Below are 23,084 nucleotides of genomic sequence, written 5' to 3'. Positions count from 1 at the left end.
CCCACAAAGACCCCAAAGGCAAAAAAAAAAAAATGTTTGAAAAAGTCAGGGTACGCGTACGGTACGACGCGTACCCCGCGACTTTTTTAAAAAACAAATTTTTTTTTTTTTGCTTTGGGGGTCCTTGTGGGACCCCCTGAGCAGGTCTAGGGGGTCAGGGTCCTTCTACCCTGCACCCTTTTTGAGTTCTACACGTTTGTTTTTCTGCTTTCCTGTGCCTCAGTCTACCGAGGCACAAGATGGCTGCCAACAGTTTCTGTTTTGGAGTGTTGACAGACATTGGCAGCCAATCAGCATGCAGCTCGTGCACTAGAGGTACTCGTACGTGCGCGTACCGTAAGCGCACGGGTAAGCTCACGGGTAAGCTGCTATAGATATATAAATTTGTTTGAACCTAAATTACTCAAAATCCACTTGAGCACATATCTTGAGACATAGCAAAGGCACATCGGGCTACCAGTCCCTACAATTTTGCCAAGTTTGGTGGAAATCCATTCAGCCGTTCGAGCTAAAAGTGAGTTTGACCGCCCTATGGAAATTAACATGGGGAAAACACGTTTTGGGACCCCCCTTTTATCGCGGCCCCCGCTTGACGAATCCCCCCCAAACTTTCAGGGAAGGACCGGAGCGCCGCGAGGCAAAGTTAAGGAAAAATTCAGGAAGATTCCTCAACCGGCGCCAAAGTTATTCCCAATAGAATGTTGCGATTTCCCTATGGAAAACAATCCTAACTATTGAATATGCTACTTACCAGTATGCATCTGTTCTTGGCATGTAGGGCTGCTAACATTCATATCTTAGCATTAGATCGCCGCCTAGTGTTGGGCTCGGATGATCGCACATTGTTGTCCTGGAAGAGTCTTCGAAGTATCCTGAGATAGGTGGCTCCTCCCCTGGACTACAGTGCGCATGGGCATCGGCTCCATCCCCAGATTGTTTTTCGCCATTGTGGCAGAAGATGGAGTGAAAAGTGTAAAGGATGTCCATGCTAATGAGTAAATACAATAGTATATCTGCAGCTGCGACAGGCACCGGGGAGGAGGGCGGGCGATATGAATGTCAGCAGCCCTACATGCCAAGAACAGATGCATACTGGTAAGTAGCATATTCAGTTCGAGGCATGTGGGCTGCTAAATTCATATCTTAGCATAGAATACATAGCAGTCCCTCCATCAGCGGCGGTTGCCCGTGCCAGCTGCAGAAACCTGAAAAAGTGTTTTCAGAACAGCCTGTCCTACAGCAGCTTGCTGCTTGGAATGCACATCAACACAGTAGTGTTTTGTGAAAGTATGTGGTGTAACCCACGTAGCTGCTCTGCAAATATCCTCTAAAGGAATGTTCCCTAGGAAAGCCATGGATGCCCCCAGTTTGCGTGTGGAGTGGGCTCTGGGGGGTATTGTTAAAGTGCGCTTGGCTTTTTGATAACATATCTGGATGCACTTAACAATCCATCTGGCTATCCCTGCTTTGGAAATCGGGTTGCCTTTGTGTTGTGGTGCGAAGGCAACAAAGAGTTGTTTTGTTTTTCTAAAGGGTTGTGTTCTGTCTATGTAGTACATCAACGCCCTTCGTACGTCTAAGGTATGGAGCATTCTTTCTGCCACCGTTTGAGGGTTTTGAAAGAATGCTGGTAAGTCAATAGTTTGGTTTAGATGAAACTGTGACACCACCTTAGGAAGGAATTTGGGGTTAGTGCGTAGCACGACCCTATTTGGATGAATTTGAATGAATGGCTCTTGGATTGTGAGCGCCTGCAGCTCACTGACACGCCTTAGAGACGTAATAGCTACAAGGAAAGCTACTTTCCACGTAAGGAACTGAAGTTCACACGAGTGCAGTGGCTCAAATGGTGGTCCCATCAGTCTGGTGAGAACGACATTGAGGTTCCACACCGGAGCCGGTGGTGTTCTTGGGGGAATGACTCGTTTCAGACCTTCAAGGAAGGCTTTAATGGCGGGCACTCTGAAGACAGAGAGGTGCTGCCTGTTTTGAAGATAAGCCGCTATGGCGGATAGATGTATCCGAATGGAAGTGTACGCCAGATTGCACTTGTAAAGATGCAACAGATAGCAGATGATGTTGGGGATAGATGCATCCAGCGGGTTGATGTCATTGGCTGTACAGTAAATGACAAAACGCTTCCACTTTGCAGCATAGCATGCTCTAGTAGTTGGCTTCCTTGCCTCCTTGATGATGTTCATGCATTCAGGAGGTAGGTTAAGGTATCCAAACTCTAGGACTTCAGGAGCCAGATCGCCAGGTTGAGCTGTTGCGGATCTGGATGCTGAATTTCTCCATGGTTCTGCGTCAAAAGACTGGGCGTGAGGCGCAGTCTTTGATGCGGCACCACTGAGAGTTCGAGGAACGTGGTGTACCAAGCCTGGCGCGCCCACGTTGGAGCAACTAGGTTGAGAGTCATCTCGTGCTGCCTTAGCTTTCTTGCGACCAGCGGTATTAGAGGGGCTGGCGGAAAAGCGTACGCAAATTTGCCTGACCAGTTCATCCATATCGCATTCCCCTGCGACTGTGGGTGAGGGAACCTGGCGGCAAAGTGTTGGCATTTTGCGTTCTCTTTTGTGGCAAACAGGTCTATCTCCGGATGACCCCACTGCTGGAAGTACGGGTGGAGGACAGATGGGTGTAACTCCCACTCGTGCATTTGATGGCTGTACCTGCTGAGCAGATCCGCCATCTGATTGTCCTTTCCTGGGAGGTGTTCTGCCATGAGGAAAATGTTCCTCTGAATGGCCCACTTCCACATGCTCTGAGCCAGATGAGACAGCTGTGGCGAGTGGGTGCCTCCCTGCTTTTGAATGTAGTACATCGCGGTCATGTTGTCCGTCCGGAGTAGCACGACTTTGTTGCACAGATGTACAATGAAGGACTTGAGCGCCATGAAGATTGCCATCAGTTCCAGATAGTTGATGTGCATCTTCTGTTGCTGCGTCGTCCATAGTCCCTGCACTGTGTAAGTGAGCACATGAGCTCCCCATCCCTGGAGAGATGCGTCCGTTGTCAGGACAATCTGCGGCACAGGCTCTTGGAACAGTCGGCCCTTGCAAAGGTTGTGTGGAGTCCACCAATGCAGAGAGTCGTATGCCCGACTGGTAACCAACACTAGGTCTGTCAATTGCCCACGAGCCTGTGTCCACTGATTCGCTAAGCACTCCTGTAGCGGACGCATATGTAACCGTGCGTGAGGGACTATGAAGATGCAGGAGGCCATCATGCCTATCAACTGCATAAACACTCTCGCTGGAAGCGAGTGTTGTGGCCTGAACTTCTGGATCAGAGCCTGCATGCTGTCTATCCTGACCTGGTTTGGCTGAGCCATGGCCGTCAGGGTGTTGATTGTGGCACCTAGGAACTGCCGGACATGTTCCGGCTGAAGATGCGATTTCGGGTAGTTCAGGGAGAAACCCAAATCGTGAAGAAGGTGAATTGTAGTCGACATGTCTGCGGCGCACTGTTGTTCTGACTTGGCCTGCACGAGCCAGTCGTCTAGGTAGGGGTAGACATGGATGTTCTGCCTCCTGAGGTGCGCCGCTACTGTCGCCAGACACTTGGTGAACACCCTCGGGGCTGTGGTGACTCCGAAGGGTAGGACCTTGAACTGGTAGTGCTTGCCTTGAATAGTGAACCTGAGGTATTTCCTGTGTGACGGGTGTAGCGGAATGTGGAAATAAGCATCCTTGAGATCTAAGGTTGCTAAGAAATCTCCCTGGTTTAGCAATGGAAGAATTTGTTGCAGTGTAAGCATGTGGAAATGTTCTGATAGTATGTACAGGTTGAGGGGACGTAGATCCAGAATAGGTCTGAGAGATCCGTCCTTCTTTGGAATAAGGAAGTACAGGGAATACACCCCTGTACCTTCCTCTCCCGCCGGCACGAGCTCGATTGCTCCCTTTTGCAGCATCACCACTACTTCCTGCTGCAATAAGAGCAAGTGCTCTGCGGACATAGGCCTTTGCCTTGGCGGGATGTTGGGTGGAGTGGACTTTAACTCTAGGCAATAACCATACTGGACTAGTTGTCGCACCCACCTGTCTGTGGTGATGTTTCTCCAGACGGGCAGGAACTGCTGCAGTCTCCCCCCGACAGGTGTTAAGTGGTCGGGGGGCAGTGACAGAGAGTCACTGTTTGCTCGGGGTAGAGGAGCGGGAGCTGTTGTTTCCTCTGCCGCGACCTCTGTTGCTGTTATTTCTGTAACCTCCCTTGGTCTGTTTCGTGAACGAGGATTGTGCTCCACCTTTTGAGAACTGGGATTGTTGACCCATTTGTCCTCTGGTGACTCCACGTGCACCTGAGCGACGAAAATTGCTGCCGCGAAACTGTTGTGACTGTAGGGCCCCCATGGACTTAGCAGTTTCTGTGTCCTTTTTAGGTCTCGCCCTGGAACAGGGACGGAGACTTATAGTCGGCTGATGCCGGGGAATGAGGGACACAAAACTGGCACGATTTTTAGCAGTCGGATTTGGCTGCGCGAACGCGCACGTTCCGTCCTGCGCCGCCCTCCCAGCCTACTGCGCATGCGCCGCCCTCCCAGCCTACCGCGCATGCATGCATGCACACAGACACAGACACACACACACACACACATCGCAGACAGACACTCGCTCACACACACACCCCCTCCCCCACAGTCACACACACGCACTCCAAGACACATACACACACGCACGCACACACATACACACACATACACAGGCCGCCCCCCCCCCCCGCGCCTACATGCTCCTCTCCCTCCGCCCGCCCGCCGCTCAGCAACGCACTCACCGGCTTCCTCTCCTCAGCTGCAAGGCCCGGCAGCAGGACTCTTCTTCCCTCCTTCGGCACCGGGGCGCAGGGTAGGCTCCTGCCTGCTCCGGTGCTCCCTGCTCCCAACACGGCTCCAATCGCGGCTCTTCCGTGGGAGGCGGGGTAGGCTCCCGCCCTCCTACTTCCTGTTTCCGGGTGTCGCGCCGGCCTGCCTGACTTCCTGGTCGCAGGCCGGCAGAGTAACGATGATGTTTTGCGGTATGTATTTATTTATTTAATTATGCATTTTTATATAGCGCAGACTTTACCCGAAGGCGGTATTTATTTATTTATGTATTTATGCATTTTTATATAGCGCGGACTTTACCCGAAGGCGGTATTTCTTTATTCATGTATTTATGCATTTTTATATAGCGCGGACTTTACCCGAAGGCGGTAATGCTTGCCTTAGCGTAATGGTGTTCCTTCTTAATTTATTGGTGGTGTCCCTGTTAGAATTATTCCCACTTTTAGTCTAGCAATGCTTGGCATGATGTTGGCATCTTTGGCATTATTGAGCCCATCCCTGGTATAATGGGACCACAACGTATTGTGGGCATTCTTGACCCAATTGTGCTTCTCTTCACCAGCGGTGATGGTCATCCCTGGCATGCGATGGGTGTTCATGGAATTGGATGTTGATATGTAGACATGTAAAGCCAGACTCTGTCCATGGGGCAGTAATATTCATGAGTACTTGATGACATGGAGATCAAAGATACAACTAAAACTGAAAAGCCATTATTTTGAGAGACTGTCATATTTGTTTTTGGGAATCAGAAATATTTATTAAAATGAAATGCTTGTAATAACAAGCCAATGCATGATTACCAGCTGTGATCGTGTTTTCAAAATGTTTGTAAAGTTGATATTAAAGTGATAATTCATGCTAATTTCTGTAGTCTTATTTACATCTTGTTTACAATTATACTATACTACTAATGTATGTTTACTAGCCATAACTGTACTGTTATATGTTACATTTTAATTACAGTGTTTGCCTTTTACAATCATTTTCTTACAAACTACCTAGTAAAACAAAAATATTTATGGCTAAAATATTTTGCACTGTTTGCACAATATATTTGTGATGTTTACACTTACCTATTTGAAATTAAAATGTACAAATGGACATTTAGTCAATTACCATTAAAAAGTTTAACTTTTTTGCTAAGATATTCTTGTAATCTTTTATGCAAACAAATTTAAATACTGCATAAATAATTTTAACAACAAATACTTTATATGTAGCTTTTTATGTACATGAGAAAACTATAGCATAAAGCAAAAAACATTGCCATTTACAATAATAATAGCTCAAACTTAAATAATGCGAGACCTATTGCATTGCAAATGCTTGTTTATCTTCTCTAGGGTGGTGTCAACATCTGGACCAAACAGACTATCAGGATTGACTGGCTGATTAAGAATGGTTGTCTGGATATCCGGTTTAAACCCTGAGATGCGGAGCCACGCTTGTCGTCTCAGCATAACGCTAGTGTTAATCGCTCTAGCAGCTGTGTCTGCTGCGTCAAGTGCACTCTTGATGGCTGCGTTTGAGATTAGCTTCCCCTCCTCAATAAGCAGTTTGGTGCCCTCTTGGAACTGCGGAGGCAGGTGTTGTACAAGCTGTTCTAGGGTGTCGTAGTGCGCCCTATCGTAACGCGCTAAGAGTGCCTGTGTGTTGGCAATGCGCCAAAAGTTTGATGCCTGTGCAGCTACTCTTTTGCCCCCTGCCTCTAGCACTTTGGACTCCTTATCCGGGGGAGGAGCTTCACCCGTCGTCTGGGAGTTGGCACGTTTCCTGGCATTGGCGACCACAAGAGAGTCCAGTGGCAACTGTCCCCGAATGTATGCGGGGTCTGCAGGTGCAGGTCTGTACTTTTTCTCAATACGAGGGTTGACCACTCTCGCTCTCGTTGGCTCCTTAAATATGTCCCCAGCATGCTTGAGGACGCCTTTCAGCATAGGCAGTGTCTTTACTGTCCTTTCAGAGACTGAGAACGTGTCGAAAAGGAAGTCTTCCTCAACTGGGTCAGCGTGCATGTCCACATCGTGATTGGCTGCCGCCCTTTCGAGTAGTGCATGAAAACCTGCTGAATCCTCAGTCGGGGATGCACGTGCATTAAAAAGCTGCGGGTCCTGCCCCACACCTTGGGTGTTCTGGTCACCAGTGTCATCATATGAATCCGGTTGTGAATCTGGTTCATTGATGGGGAAATTGTACTGCTCGTCCTCATCATACCCCTCACCCGCAGAGTGTTCTGGTGAGGGAGTAGGGCTACGTCTTGGAGGAGGCTGGATGGGTTCTGTGAGGCCTGAGGCGTCAAGGGGCACCCTCTTCTTCTTCAGTGGGATGACATAGGGGTCCACAGGCACTGAAGTTATTTTCCTCTTGTAGAGGGTCAGTTTGCCCGTATCTGCGTCGATGAATTGCTCTGAATCATCCTCCGATTCGAGTACCCGACGTGGAGGCGGGCCAGCCGGTGAAGAAATCACCTGTTTCGGTGCCGATTTGGTTGAAAATGCTTTCGGCGCCTCCTTTGGCGGCAAAATAAATAGAAGTTTCCCAGAGTGCTTTGCCGGAGTGTCCTTTTGCGGCAGCGGCGATGGTATCGGAGCCGACGGGGCAAAGGCCTTCTCCCTGAGTCTCTGTAGCGATTCGGCTATGGGGGACGCCTCACTCACGGTTTGTTTTGGCGCCGACGAGGGTGGTCTGACCTTTCCATCGGATCCGACGTCCTTGTGGGCCTTGTGCGCTTTGGGCGCGGATCCCGTCTTCACCGGCTCCGATTCCTGTGTTCGGGGCGCAGACGTGCCAGACTTCGTTCCGTGTGCCTACGTAGCCTCTTTGGAGCCGACTTTGGCGGGCTTGGACGGCGTCGTCGCCGCTGACCCATGTCGACCATCCTTCTTGGAGGACCCCTCTTCTGGCGTCGTTTTCGATTTTGCAGCATCGGAATCGACGGACTTCTTCGACTTCTGCGGACCGGAGGTCGACGGAGTCGATGGGGTAGCGGGCACCGTTGTTTTCACCGGCACGGCAGCAATCTTAGGGACACTCGAGTCCTTAAGTTTCGGTTTCGTTTTCGGGTCGGCCATTTTAGATGTTGTCGATCCCGATGGTTTCGGTTTCGGTTTCGAAACAGTCTGCTCAGCAAGTAAGTCCTTGGCCGGGCCCGAAGGCGGGGCTGTGGCTTGCGGCAACGGGTCTTGGGTAAGGCCGACAGGCGATCCCGTGACCCGGTCGGTATCCTCGTAACCTTCGGGGCAGAGCTCGTCTCCCGAGCTGTCTGCCGCGGCCCCATAAATCTCATCGTCGTCTCCTACCTCGTCGACGTATTCAAGGCCTTGACCCACGACTCCGTCGTCGTCTCCCGGATCCGCCTCGACCTCCGTCTCGGGTGGTGAGATCTGAAGATGGTGACCCTGGTCCTCTTCGTCCTGGTCGCCGAAGATGTTCTCCGGATCCGGGGCCGCTTGTTTAGCTTCCAAGCGCACCGCGCGCCGAAGCTTGAGAGTCTTCTTCGAGCGGAACTGTGCACATGCCTTGCACTTGCCGTCGTCGTGGTCAGGCGAAAGGCATTTGTTACAGACGGGGTGTAGGTCGATGTGTGGGTACTTGGACCCACAGAGCGGGCAGTACGGGCTCCGCTCCATGTCCGAAAAGTTTTGCAGTCGTGTCGCGATGAGAAGGCCTCAAAGTTCCGAGAGCGAAGAAATGTCCGCTTATTCCGGCTCCAAGAGACGGAAGACTCGAGACCGTGCGCAGACAATACCGACGCAAGAAAATCGAGGCCTTTTGGCCGCTAAAAGTTAGTTTTTCTTGGTTCCGACAGTAAGACGTCGAGACCACATCCGAACCCAATGGCGGAAAAAAACAATCTGGGGATGGAGCCGATGCCCATGCGCACTGTAGTCCAGGGGAGGAGCCACCTATCTCAGGATACTTCGAAGACTCTTCCAGGACAACAATGTGCGATCATCCGAGCCCAACACTAGGCGGCGATCTAATGCTAAGATATGAATTTAGCAGCCCACATGCCTCGAACATATACCTACTGACTATCGCCAGTAGGTAATATTTAACCGTGAGGGTAGTGGAGAGCAATGGAAGAACAGATGAGACGAAGCAGCAAGGCAGGCAGTCAAGTCAAATCAAAAAGGAGGGCAAAAGCAACACACGAGGGAGAGAGAGCAACATGAGGTGCAGGGGATGGGGAAGGGGGAGATGAGTGGGAGCAACACAGAGAAGAATGAGGGAAGAAGGACAAGAGAGAAAGCAGGACAGGAGGGGGAGAACAACACTGACTCATGAAGTGCGTAACCAAAAAGAAAAAAAATAGGTGTTCCCTTAAAGTGAGACGTGGAATATTGCAAGTCAACCACGCAAAAAGCTGTTAAAAGATGCGGTGATCCAAGGGAGGGACAAATACAAGCCTGACAACCTAGAAGGAAATAAAGGCATTGAGTAAGAAGGAAGCAATTAAGAGTGACAATAAAGCCATCCTTGGTAAGAAATTGTCAAGCTCTAAGCCCACTAAGTTCTTGGTAAGCCCACATTAGGTATTTTACAACCAGACAGCTCGCTTTGTTAGTGTATGAAGCCTTTAAAAGGGCTCCAGGATCTGAGATTCAAGAACAGAAGTGTGCAAAGTGACAGAGCAGATTTTTGTATGGAGACTGATTACTTAACGACAGTACAATAGAATTTACCTACACATTTCTGAAATTATGAGCATACTTTCCAGACAATTATGTGCGAACCACTATGAAAGGGGCTTTTGCTCCACCCACATGACGGTACTCAGGAGTACATGTTGTGATTAAGCAGAAGTTGTGTGCTTCCACAAAAAAAGCGCTTGCCCTCCACACAGCTGTGATCATTTTGCGTTTTTATCCAGCTCCCTTAGGTTGAACTTTGAGGAGCATACATTAATAGAATGACAAAGTAATGTGTGTCTTTGATAATTAGATAATTTATGGTGTTTTTCTCTGGCAGCATCACAGATGGAAGGAGACCAGTCATTAACCTGCATGACATTTTAGGTCTTGCTTGACTGTGCATACTTAAACATGTCCTATTGGCATTGCCAATGCCTGTTTATGTCTAGAAATCAGCTAAGTTTCAAGTTTAAAATTTGTATAGCGCACTACTCACCCAGAGGGTCTCAAGGCGCTTGAGGGAGGGAGTGGGGGTACTTTACTTATCGAATATCCAAGTTTTTAGTTGTTTTCTGAAGGAGAGGTGGTTCTGTGTAAGGCGGAGGTAGGTGGGGAGAGAATTCCAGGTCTTGGCCGCTAAGTAGGAGAAGGATCTTCCTCCCATGGTGGAACTATGGATGCGTGGAATTGCGGCGAGGGCTTGATTGGATGATCGTAGTTGGCGGGTGGGGGTGTAAAAGGACAGGCGCGTGTTGAGGTATTCGGGTCCTAGGTCGTAGAGGGCTTTGTGTGCGTGTGTGAGGAGACGGAACGTTACTCTCTTGTCCACTGGCTCCCCGTCAACAAGAGAATAACGTTCCGTCTCCTCACATACGCACACAAAGCCCTCTACGACCTAGGACCCGAATACCTCAACACGCGCCTGTCCTTTTACACCCCCACCCGCCAACTACGATCATCCAATCAAGCCCTCGCCGCAATTCCAAGCATCCATAGATCCACCATGGGAGGAAGATCCTTCTCCTACTTAGCGGCCAAGACCTGGAATTCTCTCCCCACCTACCTCCGCCTTACACAGAACCACCTCTCCTTCAGAAAACAACTAAAAACTTGGATATTCGATAAGTAAAGTACCCCCCCTCCCTCCCTCAAGCGCCTTGAGACCCTCTGGGTGAGTAGTGCGCTATACAAATTTTAAACTTGAAACTTAGCTGATTTCTAGACATAAACAGGCATTGGCAATGCCAATAGGACATGTTTACGTATGCACAGTCAAGCAAGACCTAAAATGTCTTGCAGGTTAATGACTGATCTCCTCCCATCTGTGAAGCTGCCAGAGAAAAACACCATAAATTATCTAATTATCTAAGACACATTAATAGAATGACAAAGTAATGTGTATGCCCCTCAAAGTTCAACCTCAGACAGCTGGATAAAAACACAACATGATCACAGCTGTGTGGAGGGCAAGTGCTTTTTTTGTGGAAGCACACAACCTCTGCTTAATCACAACATGTACTCCTGAGTACCCTCATGTGGGCGGAGCAAAAGCCCACATGACTGTCTGGCGACAGCTGTGCTGTCAAACCAGGCCCTAAAAAAAACATTCTGCCTGGACCAGGTAGCGCCGCAGTAGAGGTGGCTCCTGACTGAAACCTGCAATACTAGTGACACCAACGTATTTATTGTATTGCAACGTCAGCTGAGTTGTAGGGTGGGTGCTGCATAATTTACATGTACGATTAGTCCCCCTTCTATAGCCCAGGTCACTAAAATGACCATGACCCCAGGGGGCTCCTATGCCCTACGCGTAGAAGATTCCTTCCACTATCAAGCATAAGTTTGACAATGTTGAAAACTCGTGCATTGATGGTGTCAAATAAAAGTAACATTTTAAAGTAAAGTATTTCAAATAGTTTACTTTATGAACATTCAGAAATTTTAAAACAATTAAGAACAGAAACTACAGTTTGTTATTCAATTAAGAAATAATAATTTACGTTTGTCGAAAGCACTTAATATTCAGCAGCCGCTCATTTGTGTTGGTTGGAGGTCAGTCTACCGAAACAAAGTCTGATGATCCTTTACTGTTCTACCTATAGAGGAACACATTTAGGCTTGAATACGTTATGTATGAATAAATCTCACATCCCAAAAATATATAAACACATTATGTACACGATGGCCTTTAGAAAACAGTTTCCCTAGCGATACACGTAGCACGACAAAGGCCCCGACATTAGCCGGCAATGCACGGGCGTGAATTCAAATAGCCTCACTTAGGAATTCACACGGAACCACTACTTACATAAATATCCACATTACAGTGAACAAAATAGACTGCTGGTGATGACTGTAATTTTGACAAATGGCAGCATAAGTGCTAATGGCCCGTCCGCATCATTAGGAGAGGCGCCAGCCAACTTGACTGTGGTTCAAAAACTGAACGCTCTTAAAACGCAATTCTATATACAGCATAGGCGGGTAAAAAGGTTTATTCTTGGCTTCCTGTTGAGTTAAAACACGCCAAGCATTCAGCAATAAGCAATCGGCACACCCTCTGTGATCTGGGATTTTAATTCATTCGTATGTGTTTTTCTTTGTACTTTTCTTCTGATGTTGCTTTTCGTTTTAAGCTTGTGCACAGGAACAGAGACAGTAACGGGAGTAGAGCCTGGCAAGAAATCTACCTTAATCTACATTAAGGTTATGGCACACCCATGGAGTAGTATTCTACCCATTCGTAAGCGCCTCGCCTGGAAAAAAAGCGCTATATAAATTAAATGACAATACAATAAAATGCCATTAAAGAATCAATGTTAATTTGTGTCTATTTAAACAAGGACGTGCAAATTCTGATAAAATACTACCATCAACTTGCTATGCACAGACAGAAAAAATTCCGTAAATGTTTCTCCATCTTTAAAGATCCACATCAATTTATCCAAAATGGGGTCTTTGGGCACAACCTAACCAGAAGACAGCAGTACTCTAGCCGAATCACTCCCTTTAAGGAGGAAGTAGTTATGAGAGTACAAGCTGGGTCTATATTCCCAGGATAGACGTCCCCACTCGCAGAACAGACGGATCCTTGCCTGTTGGATCTGAAGGCATGGAGACCCTCGCTGTCCCGAACACGCGGCTTGATCAATGAATGAATAACCAGCAGTCTCTCGTGAAAAGCAAAGCATTCTCTCAAAGTAAACTTGAGCCGACAGGTGGCATAACCATAGAAGTACTGACCAACGAGAACCAACCTACAGGGACCCAGTGCCATGACCACCAGGGAGAACCAAGTACATCTGCCCTGTAGGAACCCGGCAGAGCCCTGATGATGCTGCGGAGGCTCCCAGAGGCGACCCCAAGGCGCTGGAGGGTATCCAAAACAACTGATGTACCTGCCCGAGAAGCATCCAAAGACTGCTGGGGAGATCTCCTGGAGAAACAGAGAGAAGATCCAGTCCCCCATATATCCAGGTAGATAGAGACAAACATTTCGTCTTCTGGTTATACAATGATTACTACCAGGAGTTAGGAATGGAGTCACTGCACACCTGCCATCATCAATGCCATAGTCTGGTAACACCAGAATGCCACTGACCCTGGAGAGTGATGGCTCTGCCATGAGCGATCTCTGGGAATCTTGTCTATGTGCTATGCTAGAACAGCGCTGTGCCTGGGAACTCCTTGATGAATTCTCGCCAGGAGAAGACAATGGTCAGCCGATGTCGAAGTAATACACAAGATAGACAGCCGCACACAAAACGAATAGAGATTTACAGAGGTGCATCAGTGCAAACACAGCTCTGTAGGTGTTAAATCACATATTGGTATGCAGTGCTCTATATGTTCTTATAAACACTTGCAGACCTGTATTAAAGTCCAAATAATCAGAGCCAGCCCAAACATGTCTAACTGGAAAGATGGGTAGAAATCTCCAAACTATCTGTGATTCAGAGACTAATGAAAATTGACACAAGCGATCTCACAATTCTGCTTGAGATAGTTTGCTAGCTCCAAAGAAAACTGAAAATGAGTTCTTACACAGCCATTTTTGGAGAAATAATGTACTTTTATTTCATTTCCCCAAGGAAAACCCTTTTCTGTCTGTCTGGTGTGTATTTCAACTGCCTGCGTGAAGCAGAAAGAAAAGAACCCTACCCCCACCACCAACTCAATTTTGCATGCCATTTCGTCACATGACCATTGGCCCCCGAAGCTGCCTAGATGCTATTAAATGCTATGCTTTTGACAGAGAACCTACATTTGTACACTCTCACCCATCAAATTATTTTTAAATTAAACCCTTTAATGTCTGTGCCGTGTGGTGAAGCTATGCTTGAGAGACGGCCTCCATGATGTTCAAACAAAATGAGGCCTGGTGCTTGATGTTAGGAGAGTGATGTCTTAACATCTGCACTCAAGGTCTGATTCTCAGTCGGAAGAACAAATTACAATGTTTACTCCATTAGGATTCCAAACACATGAGTTGGAGAACAAGATGTGGTACTCGGTGAGCCATCACTATCTGATCTAGTGACATGAAGATCCACTTTTCAAATAGCACTTTTATTGCAACTTACTCTCTAAATAAGACTTCAATGAGCCACACACCAGCTCTGGGACAGCAACAAGGTGTATCTTTAGGGCTGCCTAAAAACTTAGCCATGGACTGTAGGTCTCCAGGCGATATAACCGTTAGTATATCAAAACAGCAACCACTTACCTGCTGGGTCTAGTAGTATTTAAGGAGAAAAATGACCTGATCAATACCAGAGATAGAAAAAACAGGGCAGAGAATAGGGAAGTCTTTCTGTAACCAACCACAGAGGGTCTCAAAATTAAAACATAAATAAAAAGTAAACTTTAAGGGTCTAAGGGAAGGGCTTTTTTTCTGAAGGAAAGTAAAAAGAGGGCAAGTAATTAATTTTTAATGAAATAATGCTTATAATGATGCAGCAAAGGACTTCCATAGATAGAAGATAAAAACTGTCCAGTGAACAAAAACAGCTGACACGTTTCACTACTTACAAACTTCAAAAGGTAGGTGTTCTCCCGTAGAGCTCCAATGCATCCTGCGAATCCCAGAATGAACATAACTCCGCCTACTACCAGGAAAAGCCATACAGGATCAAAGCCACCCAGGTCTGTGATCGAGGAGATGTTGGAAAGAACTCCCTAAGAGGGGGGAACATAAAAAAAAAAAGAAAATTATAACTTCCCTGTTCAAGTTCAGATACAATGTATACCGTGTTTTTCAGGAATCTCAATAATTGGCAGCATTCGTTTTCTATAAACAGCTGTCGATAGGACTATTAGAGTGCAGTTCTTACCTAGCCAGCATCCCAGACGGCTCCAACATTTTTAAAATCTCTACCACAGAGATACGGCATTTTTGAAGGATTGTAATTATTGAATAGTGCATTCAGAGCAAAATGGAGAAACTGTGTGAAAAAGATCGCCTTAGCGGCTCACGGCTGAAATTCACCATTTATGCTATAGCTGTAGTAAGATCAACCTTATTTAATATCCGCCTCTTGGACTCATGAAGCATCCCCCATGTCATTATAAGCCACTTCATTTTACTATCCCAAACAACCAACACTGGAAAAGCCAATAGGTGGGGCCTATTCAAGATTTGCCAGCTTTGTCACTGTTTCTAGCCATGTTGTACAGTGGCTGAAAGCAAAAACGAAAAAAAGTGTCCAGCCTGCACACTGACCCAAAAAAGAGCAAGCAACTGTGACAATGAAGCTAACCAATGGTAAGCAATAAGTGAGCTTTAAACACAATGATAGTAAAAAAAAAACAAAATGCCTCACAAGCGAAGACTATGCGGTATCTCAGCCTAGGGATATTTGAAAAACGATCTTTTACAGCAGTGTCACATTAGAAATAGTATACGGATATTGCGATGGTGCCAGTACATCAGATGAAAGGCGCAATATAATCAGCAGTCCACATTCGCCCAATTCACTGGTCAGACCACCACATCATTCTATTCAACATTAACCAAGCTACAGCGCCTACCAACCTAGCCCGGACTACCCATCAATGGGGCAAAAACCTCAATCCTATCCCTCTCCCTGACTAGGAATAAAAAATATCATCCCTACTCCCACGAAACACAGACAACCTCAATACTGATGAGCTCACTACCCTCTACAACGCAGCAATGAAAACTGCCCTTGACCAACTAGCCCCCCTGAAACACAAAAAGGTCAGAGATACCCCGTCGCCTGGATCAACAAAGTCCTCAACCCTTAAAGAAAACAACTCGGAGCCGCTAAAAGACTCTGGAGAGCAAACCCATCCCCAACCAACCCCCTCCAACTCAGAAAAGAATGCGGGAACTACAAAAAACACATCCTCAAAGAGAAAGCCATCTTCTTCCAAATACCCTAGACAAAACCAAAAAACACCCAAAAGAGCTCTTCAACACACGAAATCAAACCTCCAAACCTCCCAAAGAAAATCCTCCCGCCTCTAAACTACAATGCGACTACCTAGCCAAATTCTAAAATGAGAAAATCAACAAAATCGAGCTCTCCTTAGACTATCACACATAAACTCAACCCAACAACTCTTAACCCAAAACCGAAATAACCCCAACCCAAGCTCACTTCATAATCCTCAAAACTGAGACTCCTCCCCCTTAAAGAACCAGACCAACCCAATACCAAAGACCATCCTCCATACTCAAGAGTTTGAAGGTCTTCAAACCCCTCACAGAATAAGACATCTCCATGGTGATTGCCAATTCCATATCCTCACCCCACTTCGCAGATCCACTACCTGAGGCTCTGGCTAAAAACCTCAAATGCACCCTAACCCATCTATGGACCAAGATCATTAACAACTCCCTAACCAACGTGCTGATACGCGACTGCCTTAAACAAGACTAAGTCACCCCTTGCTAAAAACATGATGGAGGCCAGAACAAGCCAAAGAACTTTAGACCCATTACCAATCTTCCTTTCCTAGCAAAAATCCTCAAAAAATGTATTCTCTCCCAACTCAACCAACCCCTAGACACCAACAATTTACTTGACTCACACCAGTCGGGTTTCAGGAAGGGATGCAACACTGGCCTTCTTGACCTCCTTGACCTCTATGCGGCTTTCGATATAGTTGATCAGAAGTTACTTCTAGATGCCCTTCAAAAACTTATCAGAGCTGATGGCAATGTTCTGAAATGGTTTTCTAAATTTCTACTTAACCATTCCCAACTCGTTAAAATCAACAACTCCATGTCCGACATCTCTCCCATAACCCGAGGCGTACCACAACGTCCGGTCCTCTTCCCACACTCTTCAACATTTACATGGAGCCCCTCACCACCATCCTAAAACAAGCACATATCTCGTACCACCTATATGCGAATGGTACCCAGCTTTACCTATAAATATTCTCTCTTACCGACATTCACTGACTTAACCCCACACTCTCAAAAGTTCAAAACTGGCTATCACTCAACCACCTCAAACTCAACCAAGAAAAAACTGAAATTCTGGCCTTCTCCAATCTCAACACCACACACAGATCCAAGAATGGATAAACAACCTGGACTCCCTAAACTAGAAGCTCACACTATCCGACTCAGATAAATCTCTGGGGATCTCTCTAGATTCCAAGCTAAACATGAGATCTCACATAAGCTCCACTGCAAAGAATGCCTTCTACAGCCTAAAACAGCTCAACAAAATCAAGCCTTTCCTTACAACCAATGACCTAAAAACAGCAACACAAGTTCTGGTTCTATCCAGATTAGACTATGGTAGAGCCACACTCACTGGAGCACCAAAAGCACAAGTAGCCCCCATGAGAGCTACCCTCAATGCAGCAGCACAAATGGTCAGAGGAGCTAAGAAACATGACCACATCACCTCCCATGCTACAAAACCTAAAGTGGCCCCCAATCAAAGCACGATGTTGTTTCAAAACGGCCTGTCTCACTCACAAAGCTCTACACACTAGCAAACCAGACTACCTCGCAGCCAAACTCACAAAAGCAGGTCAATCAAGAAACCTAAGAAGCTCCAATACGCTCCTTCTCATCCCCCACAAAAGACACAAACAAAAAAAACCTTCTACGCTATTTCTCAGGCAATGCCCCTAGAATCTGGAACTCTGCCTCAATACATATCAGAACCAACCCCTCCTTCACATGCTTCAAGAGACTACTAGAAGAATTTCTCCTTAACGTAGGTTAGAAAGATGGTTGATCAGATGTGTGGTTAGAGTGCTCCGCTGCCCCGAATCAGAATCATGCCAAATACTGAAGTAGTGAGCCACACTTGAAAATAAACGGTATTAAGCAAAGACTCAAGGAGTTGCTGCCCCCGCACCCCCACCTATTGACTGGCAAACCGAGCTGTGGGCGCATAGAGGCCAGAACAATTTGGTTCGGCCTATCTATGGTGGGAGAGCCTGAGGTCTGCCTGGGCGTGGCATGCATTAGCCTGCCTCCCAGTTGAAAGTGCGTCAAACTGGAGCCTCTGATCAGTGATACCTGAGCTGCTGCTGCTGGTGGTGATCTGTGAGGCGTTCAGTGGTGGGGTCTGACGACTGGGCCCACTCAATCTCGTAGTGGGCCCGTAGCGACTTGGGCTTGCGGTGCATGTGTCGGCACTAAAGTTGGAGCTACGCTGGTGGTGCCTCCCTTGCAGGCAGGATGTGGGCACAGAGCCTGCAAGTGACCCTCTGTGAAGGACCTGTGGGCTGGTGAGTAGCCCCTCGGGGGAGAGGAAGAAGAGGCGGCAGCGTGAGCCGCTCTGGAGGAGCTGTGGAGCCCAGCAGGAGAGGGAAACATGCAGAGACTGCTTGGGCCTGAGGCAGTGAGAACCCGGGAGCTAGAGGGCATCCTGAGACTGGGCGGAGAGGAGGTGTGCAGCACGGCTCTACAGCAAATGTAAATGTAAATGTAAATGTACAGGAATTTATATAGCGCAAATCACCAAGCGGTTTCTAAGCGCTTGCTTAGGGAACCCGTCCTGGTATTCCCCTGTGAGATAACCCCGGCAGGGTATCCGCAAGGTGAAAGCCAGGCATCCCGCCGCGAGGGGCCGTTGTGCAGTCCAGAGATTTTAAAAGGTGTGTTTCTCTGACTATTCACTTCCCACCCTTCTATTTAAGGATGGCGAGGATCCGGAGCTGCACAGGACTGGAGGGGGACACCTGGGCTTAGGGGAGGAAATGCTGTGATTGGAGTGGGAGGATGGAGAACCCCCTCCTGCGATTTGGGCCTCCTGCAATGGGGAAGGACAAGGATGCCAAGGGCTCCCAAGGCAATATGATCACAATATACTACTCTGCAGGACTCAGTCACGAGGGCTGCAGGGCTGCTGGGGGCAAGTGCGCCACCACAAGAGGAGGAGCCATCAAGCGCTGCTCTGTTGGACGCCATACAGGGCTCACGCACTGCGCTTGAGAGGAAGATTGATGTGGTGTCCATAGATGTGGGCTTTCTTCGTGTGGACCTTCCGCAAGGTGGCGGACAGTCATCACAGCTGAACACACCATTATCGATTTGTAAGCTGAGGTGACGACACTCAGGGCGCGGGTGTCCCACCTACTGGCCACTACTGAGGCATTGGTAACCATAGCAGACTAAGCAGATGCCACTGATGGAGGCCTTCAAGGAAGCAAGGTGGCGAGGGCGGAAGGAAACTACCTCCTACACTCCAAGTAGGAGTGTTTAGTATGGTACTAACACTGGGCGAGGAATCAACTGATTCAGCAGCTTATAGGCCCATGACAATGCTGAATGCAGACACAACGGTGCTGTGTAAGGGGCTTGCAGAATGGGTGTGGGAAGTGGTGGGGACACTAGTGCACGAAGATATGTGTGGCTTCATTCTGGCCCAAAGTACGTCTGTGAACTTGCGCAGGTTGGCTCATGTGCTGCATGCTGTTGAGGATTGTCGTGACACACCTTTTGCAGTTGTTGGAACGTATGGGGTCTGGTCCTTGTTTTCGTGGCTGGGTGAAACTTCTTTATAGTGCATCTCTGGCCCGGTCGGTGGTGGTGGATTGGTTTCTGAAGATTGGCTGGTGGAGCGGGGTACACGTTAAGGGTGTCCCCTCTCCACACTGCTGTTTACACTGGCCATGGAACAGCTGGCGGTGAGGCTCTGCAGGGACTTAAGTGACTTTGGGGTACAGATTTTTAACAGTATGCCTTGGATATCGCTCTATGCAGACAATGTACTGTTTAATTTGAGAAACCAAAGGGAATCGGTGCCCTGTTGCTGAATAAATTCAGAGCTGTGGCGGGTTTCAAGGTCAATAGACATAAGACAGCCTTGTTTCTGCCGGGGGAGCTGTGCGAATGACCAGGGCCTGAGCTCCCCCGCTAGAGTGGTAGTGGGAGACGAAGGCCTTACGGTATTTTGGTGTTATGGTGGCGCGTAATGCAGAGGGCCAGAGACGACATTACATGTATAAGCTGATGGAGGGGCTGGCAAAATCGGTCATATTCTGAAACCTGGTGCCACTGTCAGTGGCGGGTCGGATCTCGTTTGCGAAAATGATTTTTCTTCCTTGTTGCCTGTGTATTGTGCAGAACTCACTCCATACAATTGCATGTAGCTCATTCAGGGCGCTGGATAGCATGTTGATCTCACTTGTGTGGGTTGGCAAAAGGAGCAGGTTGGTACTATCAACACAAACTATCAGGAGGAGGGGGCAAGAGATTGCCAGACACTAAGTTGTATTATTATGCGCCTCAGCTACAACACGCAACAAAGTGGGCAGCAGAGGAGAATAACTGGGAGAAGAGGCTGTTCCTGGGGACGTATGGGTTCATGACACTGTTGGGAGTTATTGACGTGGGGGGGTAAGAGTGCTGCGGCACCTCCTCTATTTGATGCGGCAGACGGAGGCGATATGGGAAAGAATGAAAAGGCTGCCATTTGGGACTGAGCTGACTTTCTGGTCGCTGGTGGCGTTTAAACGTATAAGCGAGGCCATGTCTGTAGCTTGCTGGCGAGAATGAGTCTATGAGACGTTGGGAGACTTGTACCTGGAGGAGCGGTTAGTCAAGTTTGAGGCAGTATGCGTGGAGTTCTCGGTGGGGCCGGGACAATTTCTATAGTATGCAAAAACTGCTAGTATGGCCCCGGAGATTTGAAAATGGTTTCCGAGGGCTCCTCGAGGGTCAGAAGCACTGCAATTGTTGATGTCCATGGGCGATACACGGTAGCGGGTGTCTATATTCTATGGGGCGCTCAAGAGGGACACCGGGCTAGGGGGAACTCTCCGGCTAGACCGGCCTGGGAGGAGGAGTTGGGAGAACCCATCACAGAAAGGAAATCTGTGGAGACAGGCGAGCTTACTAGGCCAGTTTCAAGCAACGCTAGGTTGAAGCTGATCCCCTTCAACTATCTGCACCGCTCCTACTTGACCCCAGTTAAGTAGAAGGTATATGGGTAGGTTGGCAGACTGCCTGTGCTGCGGAATGGTGGGAGCTTTCTTTTTACATATGGCCTAGCTGTGCCCCAAGGTGCGCGAGTCCTGGGCAAGTGTTGCGGTGGGACTGAGGCGGGTGATTGGTATTGGGATTAAGGAGGCCCCTGGACAGCGACTCCCGAGTATGGTGAAAAAGCCCCACAGAGAGGGATTGCGCTGGAAATTCTTGCTGCTGGCATTGGTCATTGACTTTTGAAGCATTGCAATCGGATGGTTGGAGCAGCGCGCTCCCCTAGTCTCTCTGTGGAGTAGAGACACAGTGGAGTGGGCCCTGCCGAAGGCGACGCACATTTGCTGAGTACAACAGATGACGGGTAGGATAGGATCTAGTGACAAAGGCGAAAATGCTACAAGACATTCAGGGTCTGAACGTGAGTGGGCAGTACTTGGTGGAGAGCACACAAGACACTTACATGGAGGTGTACGGGCCAGGAATGTAAATAAGGAGGGCAGTCAACATGATGGGGACAACGTGATTAGAAGCGCCGGGAGGCGGAGGGAGGGAGGAGCTCTCTGATGACTCTATGGACCATGAATGTGACATATATACATGTAATTATTTCTGTGGGGGGAGGGAAAGAGGGGAGGGGCACAATGGTAAAGAGGAAAGTGACCAAAGTAAAGATTGGTTGTGCCTGTGTTACTGGCGATCTAACTACTACTACTGTTTATGCAATATATCAGTGAACAAACAACACAAAAAAACACTATAAAAAGTAGACTTTTCAAGATTTACTCTTACAATGTGCTTTCCAACAAGCAGAATGTTACACCTACTGTACGCATCCGAACCGCAGAGCCAATTTTAATTGTCTTAAGGAACAAAATGGATACTGTAGATATAATCCCTCATGCACCACGTGCAACCACATTATTCCAGTGCTGAATAACAATCCAACTACTGTAAATTCTTTTTCTACACGTGAAACAAATGTTTCCACTTTATGAAGTGATGTCACACTTAATCTTGCAGATGCCATAAACCTCATTTTAAATTGCGCTGCACTAACGCCAGAGTCCTCTTTCTGACTGATTCACAGTGAACAAGGATATGTCAGGAGGCGGAGGATTAAGGTGTCCTTTGCCATATTCATAAATTTCCAGCAGAATGACAGCACACTAAGAGGAACTCTGTGAGCTTATTGGGTTTTGTTCAGGTTGTCTCTCAGCCCAGGTCTGGATAGGGCCAAAGAACCCAAACTTACGTAACATAGTTCAGACACTGTAAAGGAAACAGAGGGCCCGATTCACAAAAGTAATCTGATACAAAATCCTAACTTTACGACTTTCGGTAGTCACAAAAGGCATTTAGGAGTAGTAAAGTTCCTAACTGTACTACTCCTAAATGCCCTTTGTGAACACCAAAAGTCGTAAAGTTAGAATTTTGTCTCAGATTACTTTAATGAATCGGGCCCAGAATACGCAAAGCTATTTTGTTAGCGCATACTCAGGTTGAATCTTCAGAGACAGGCAAAGCGAGGTTCCAGCTGCAGTGTGTGCAGCCCAAGATTGCGGCCCTTTAATGAATTTGTTTGGCTTCCGCTCAAGTCCATAACTCATATGTCTAAGACTAACTTAAATTCTGCTTCAAGAATACAGGATGCGGATAAAAAAAGCCTTTTAAACTACCCATACCCTTGTAGACTAAAAGTGTTCATGTACAGACCTAAGATATAGGTGGTCAGCAAAGGCCCGGTACTGATTTAGTGCACCAAAGTCAGATCACCAAATTATAAACTGCTGTGTGAGTTTAATACACTAACTCCTGTAAGGAAGGAAGCAGCCTAGGACTTTTGACAAGCTCTGTTGTACTTAAAGCAACTTCAGACTAAAGGAAGGAGTTTATCTCGAATCTCTTGTTATGGGCATTTGTAGAAGACTAGATAAAATACACCAAAAATGCCGCATATACAACCACGCGGTGGCACCGCCAAAGCCAATATTTAGGTTTAAGAACATATTTGGATCCCATACCAGCCTCTACCGCAGGTCCTCCAGCAGCAAGTCTCCAAGAACAGGCACACATACATCTGGAACTGCAGGAAGTAACAAGGCATCTTCTTGCTTGGGGCTTTGTATATAGCCTGATGGTTACGCTCCCAGGACCAAAAAGAAGCATCCTTTAAGTCAAGATTTTTTTAAGCGTTCTGTTG

At 47.5% G+C, this 23,084-nt stretch overlaps 1 protein-coding gene across 1 annotated transcript in view; it reads right to left on the bottom strand.

Moving 5' to 3' along the window:
• TSPAN5 (tetraspanin 5) overlaps positions 1-23,084 on the bottom strand; it is a 325,789-nt gene that overhangs the window by 63,758 nt on the left and 238,947 nt on the right. Inside the window, exon 3 of the mRNA XM_078676212.1 lies at positions 14,494-14,640. Coding sequence (XP_078532338.1) covers positions 14,494-14,640 — 147 coding nt within the window. The remainder of the gene's footprint in view (positions 1-14,493; positions 14,641-23,084) is intronic.

This window comes from Lissotriton helveticus, chromosome 2_1 (genome assembly GCF_964261635.1).
Source record: "Lissotriton helveticus chromosome 2_1, aLisHel1.1, whole genome shotgun sequence".
Taxonomy (NCBI): domain Eukaryota; kingdom Metazoa; phylum Chordata; class Amphibia; order Caudata; family Salamandridae; genus Lissotriton; species Lissotriton helveticus.
The sequence above is the reverse complement of the archived record's forward strand: the minus strand, read 5'-3'. Positions and strand labels throughout refer to the sequence as shown.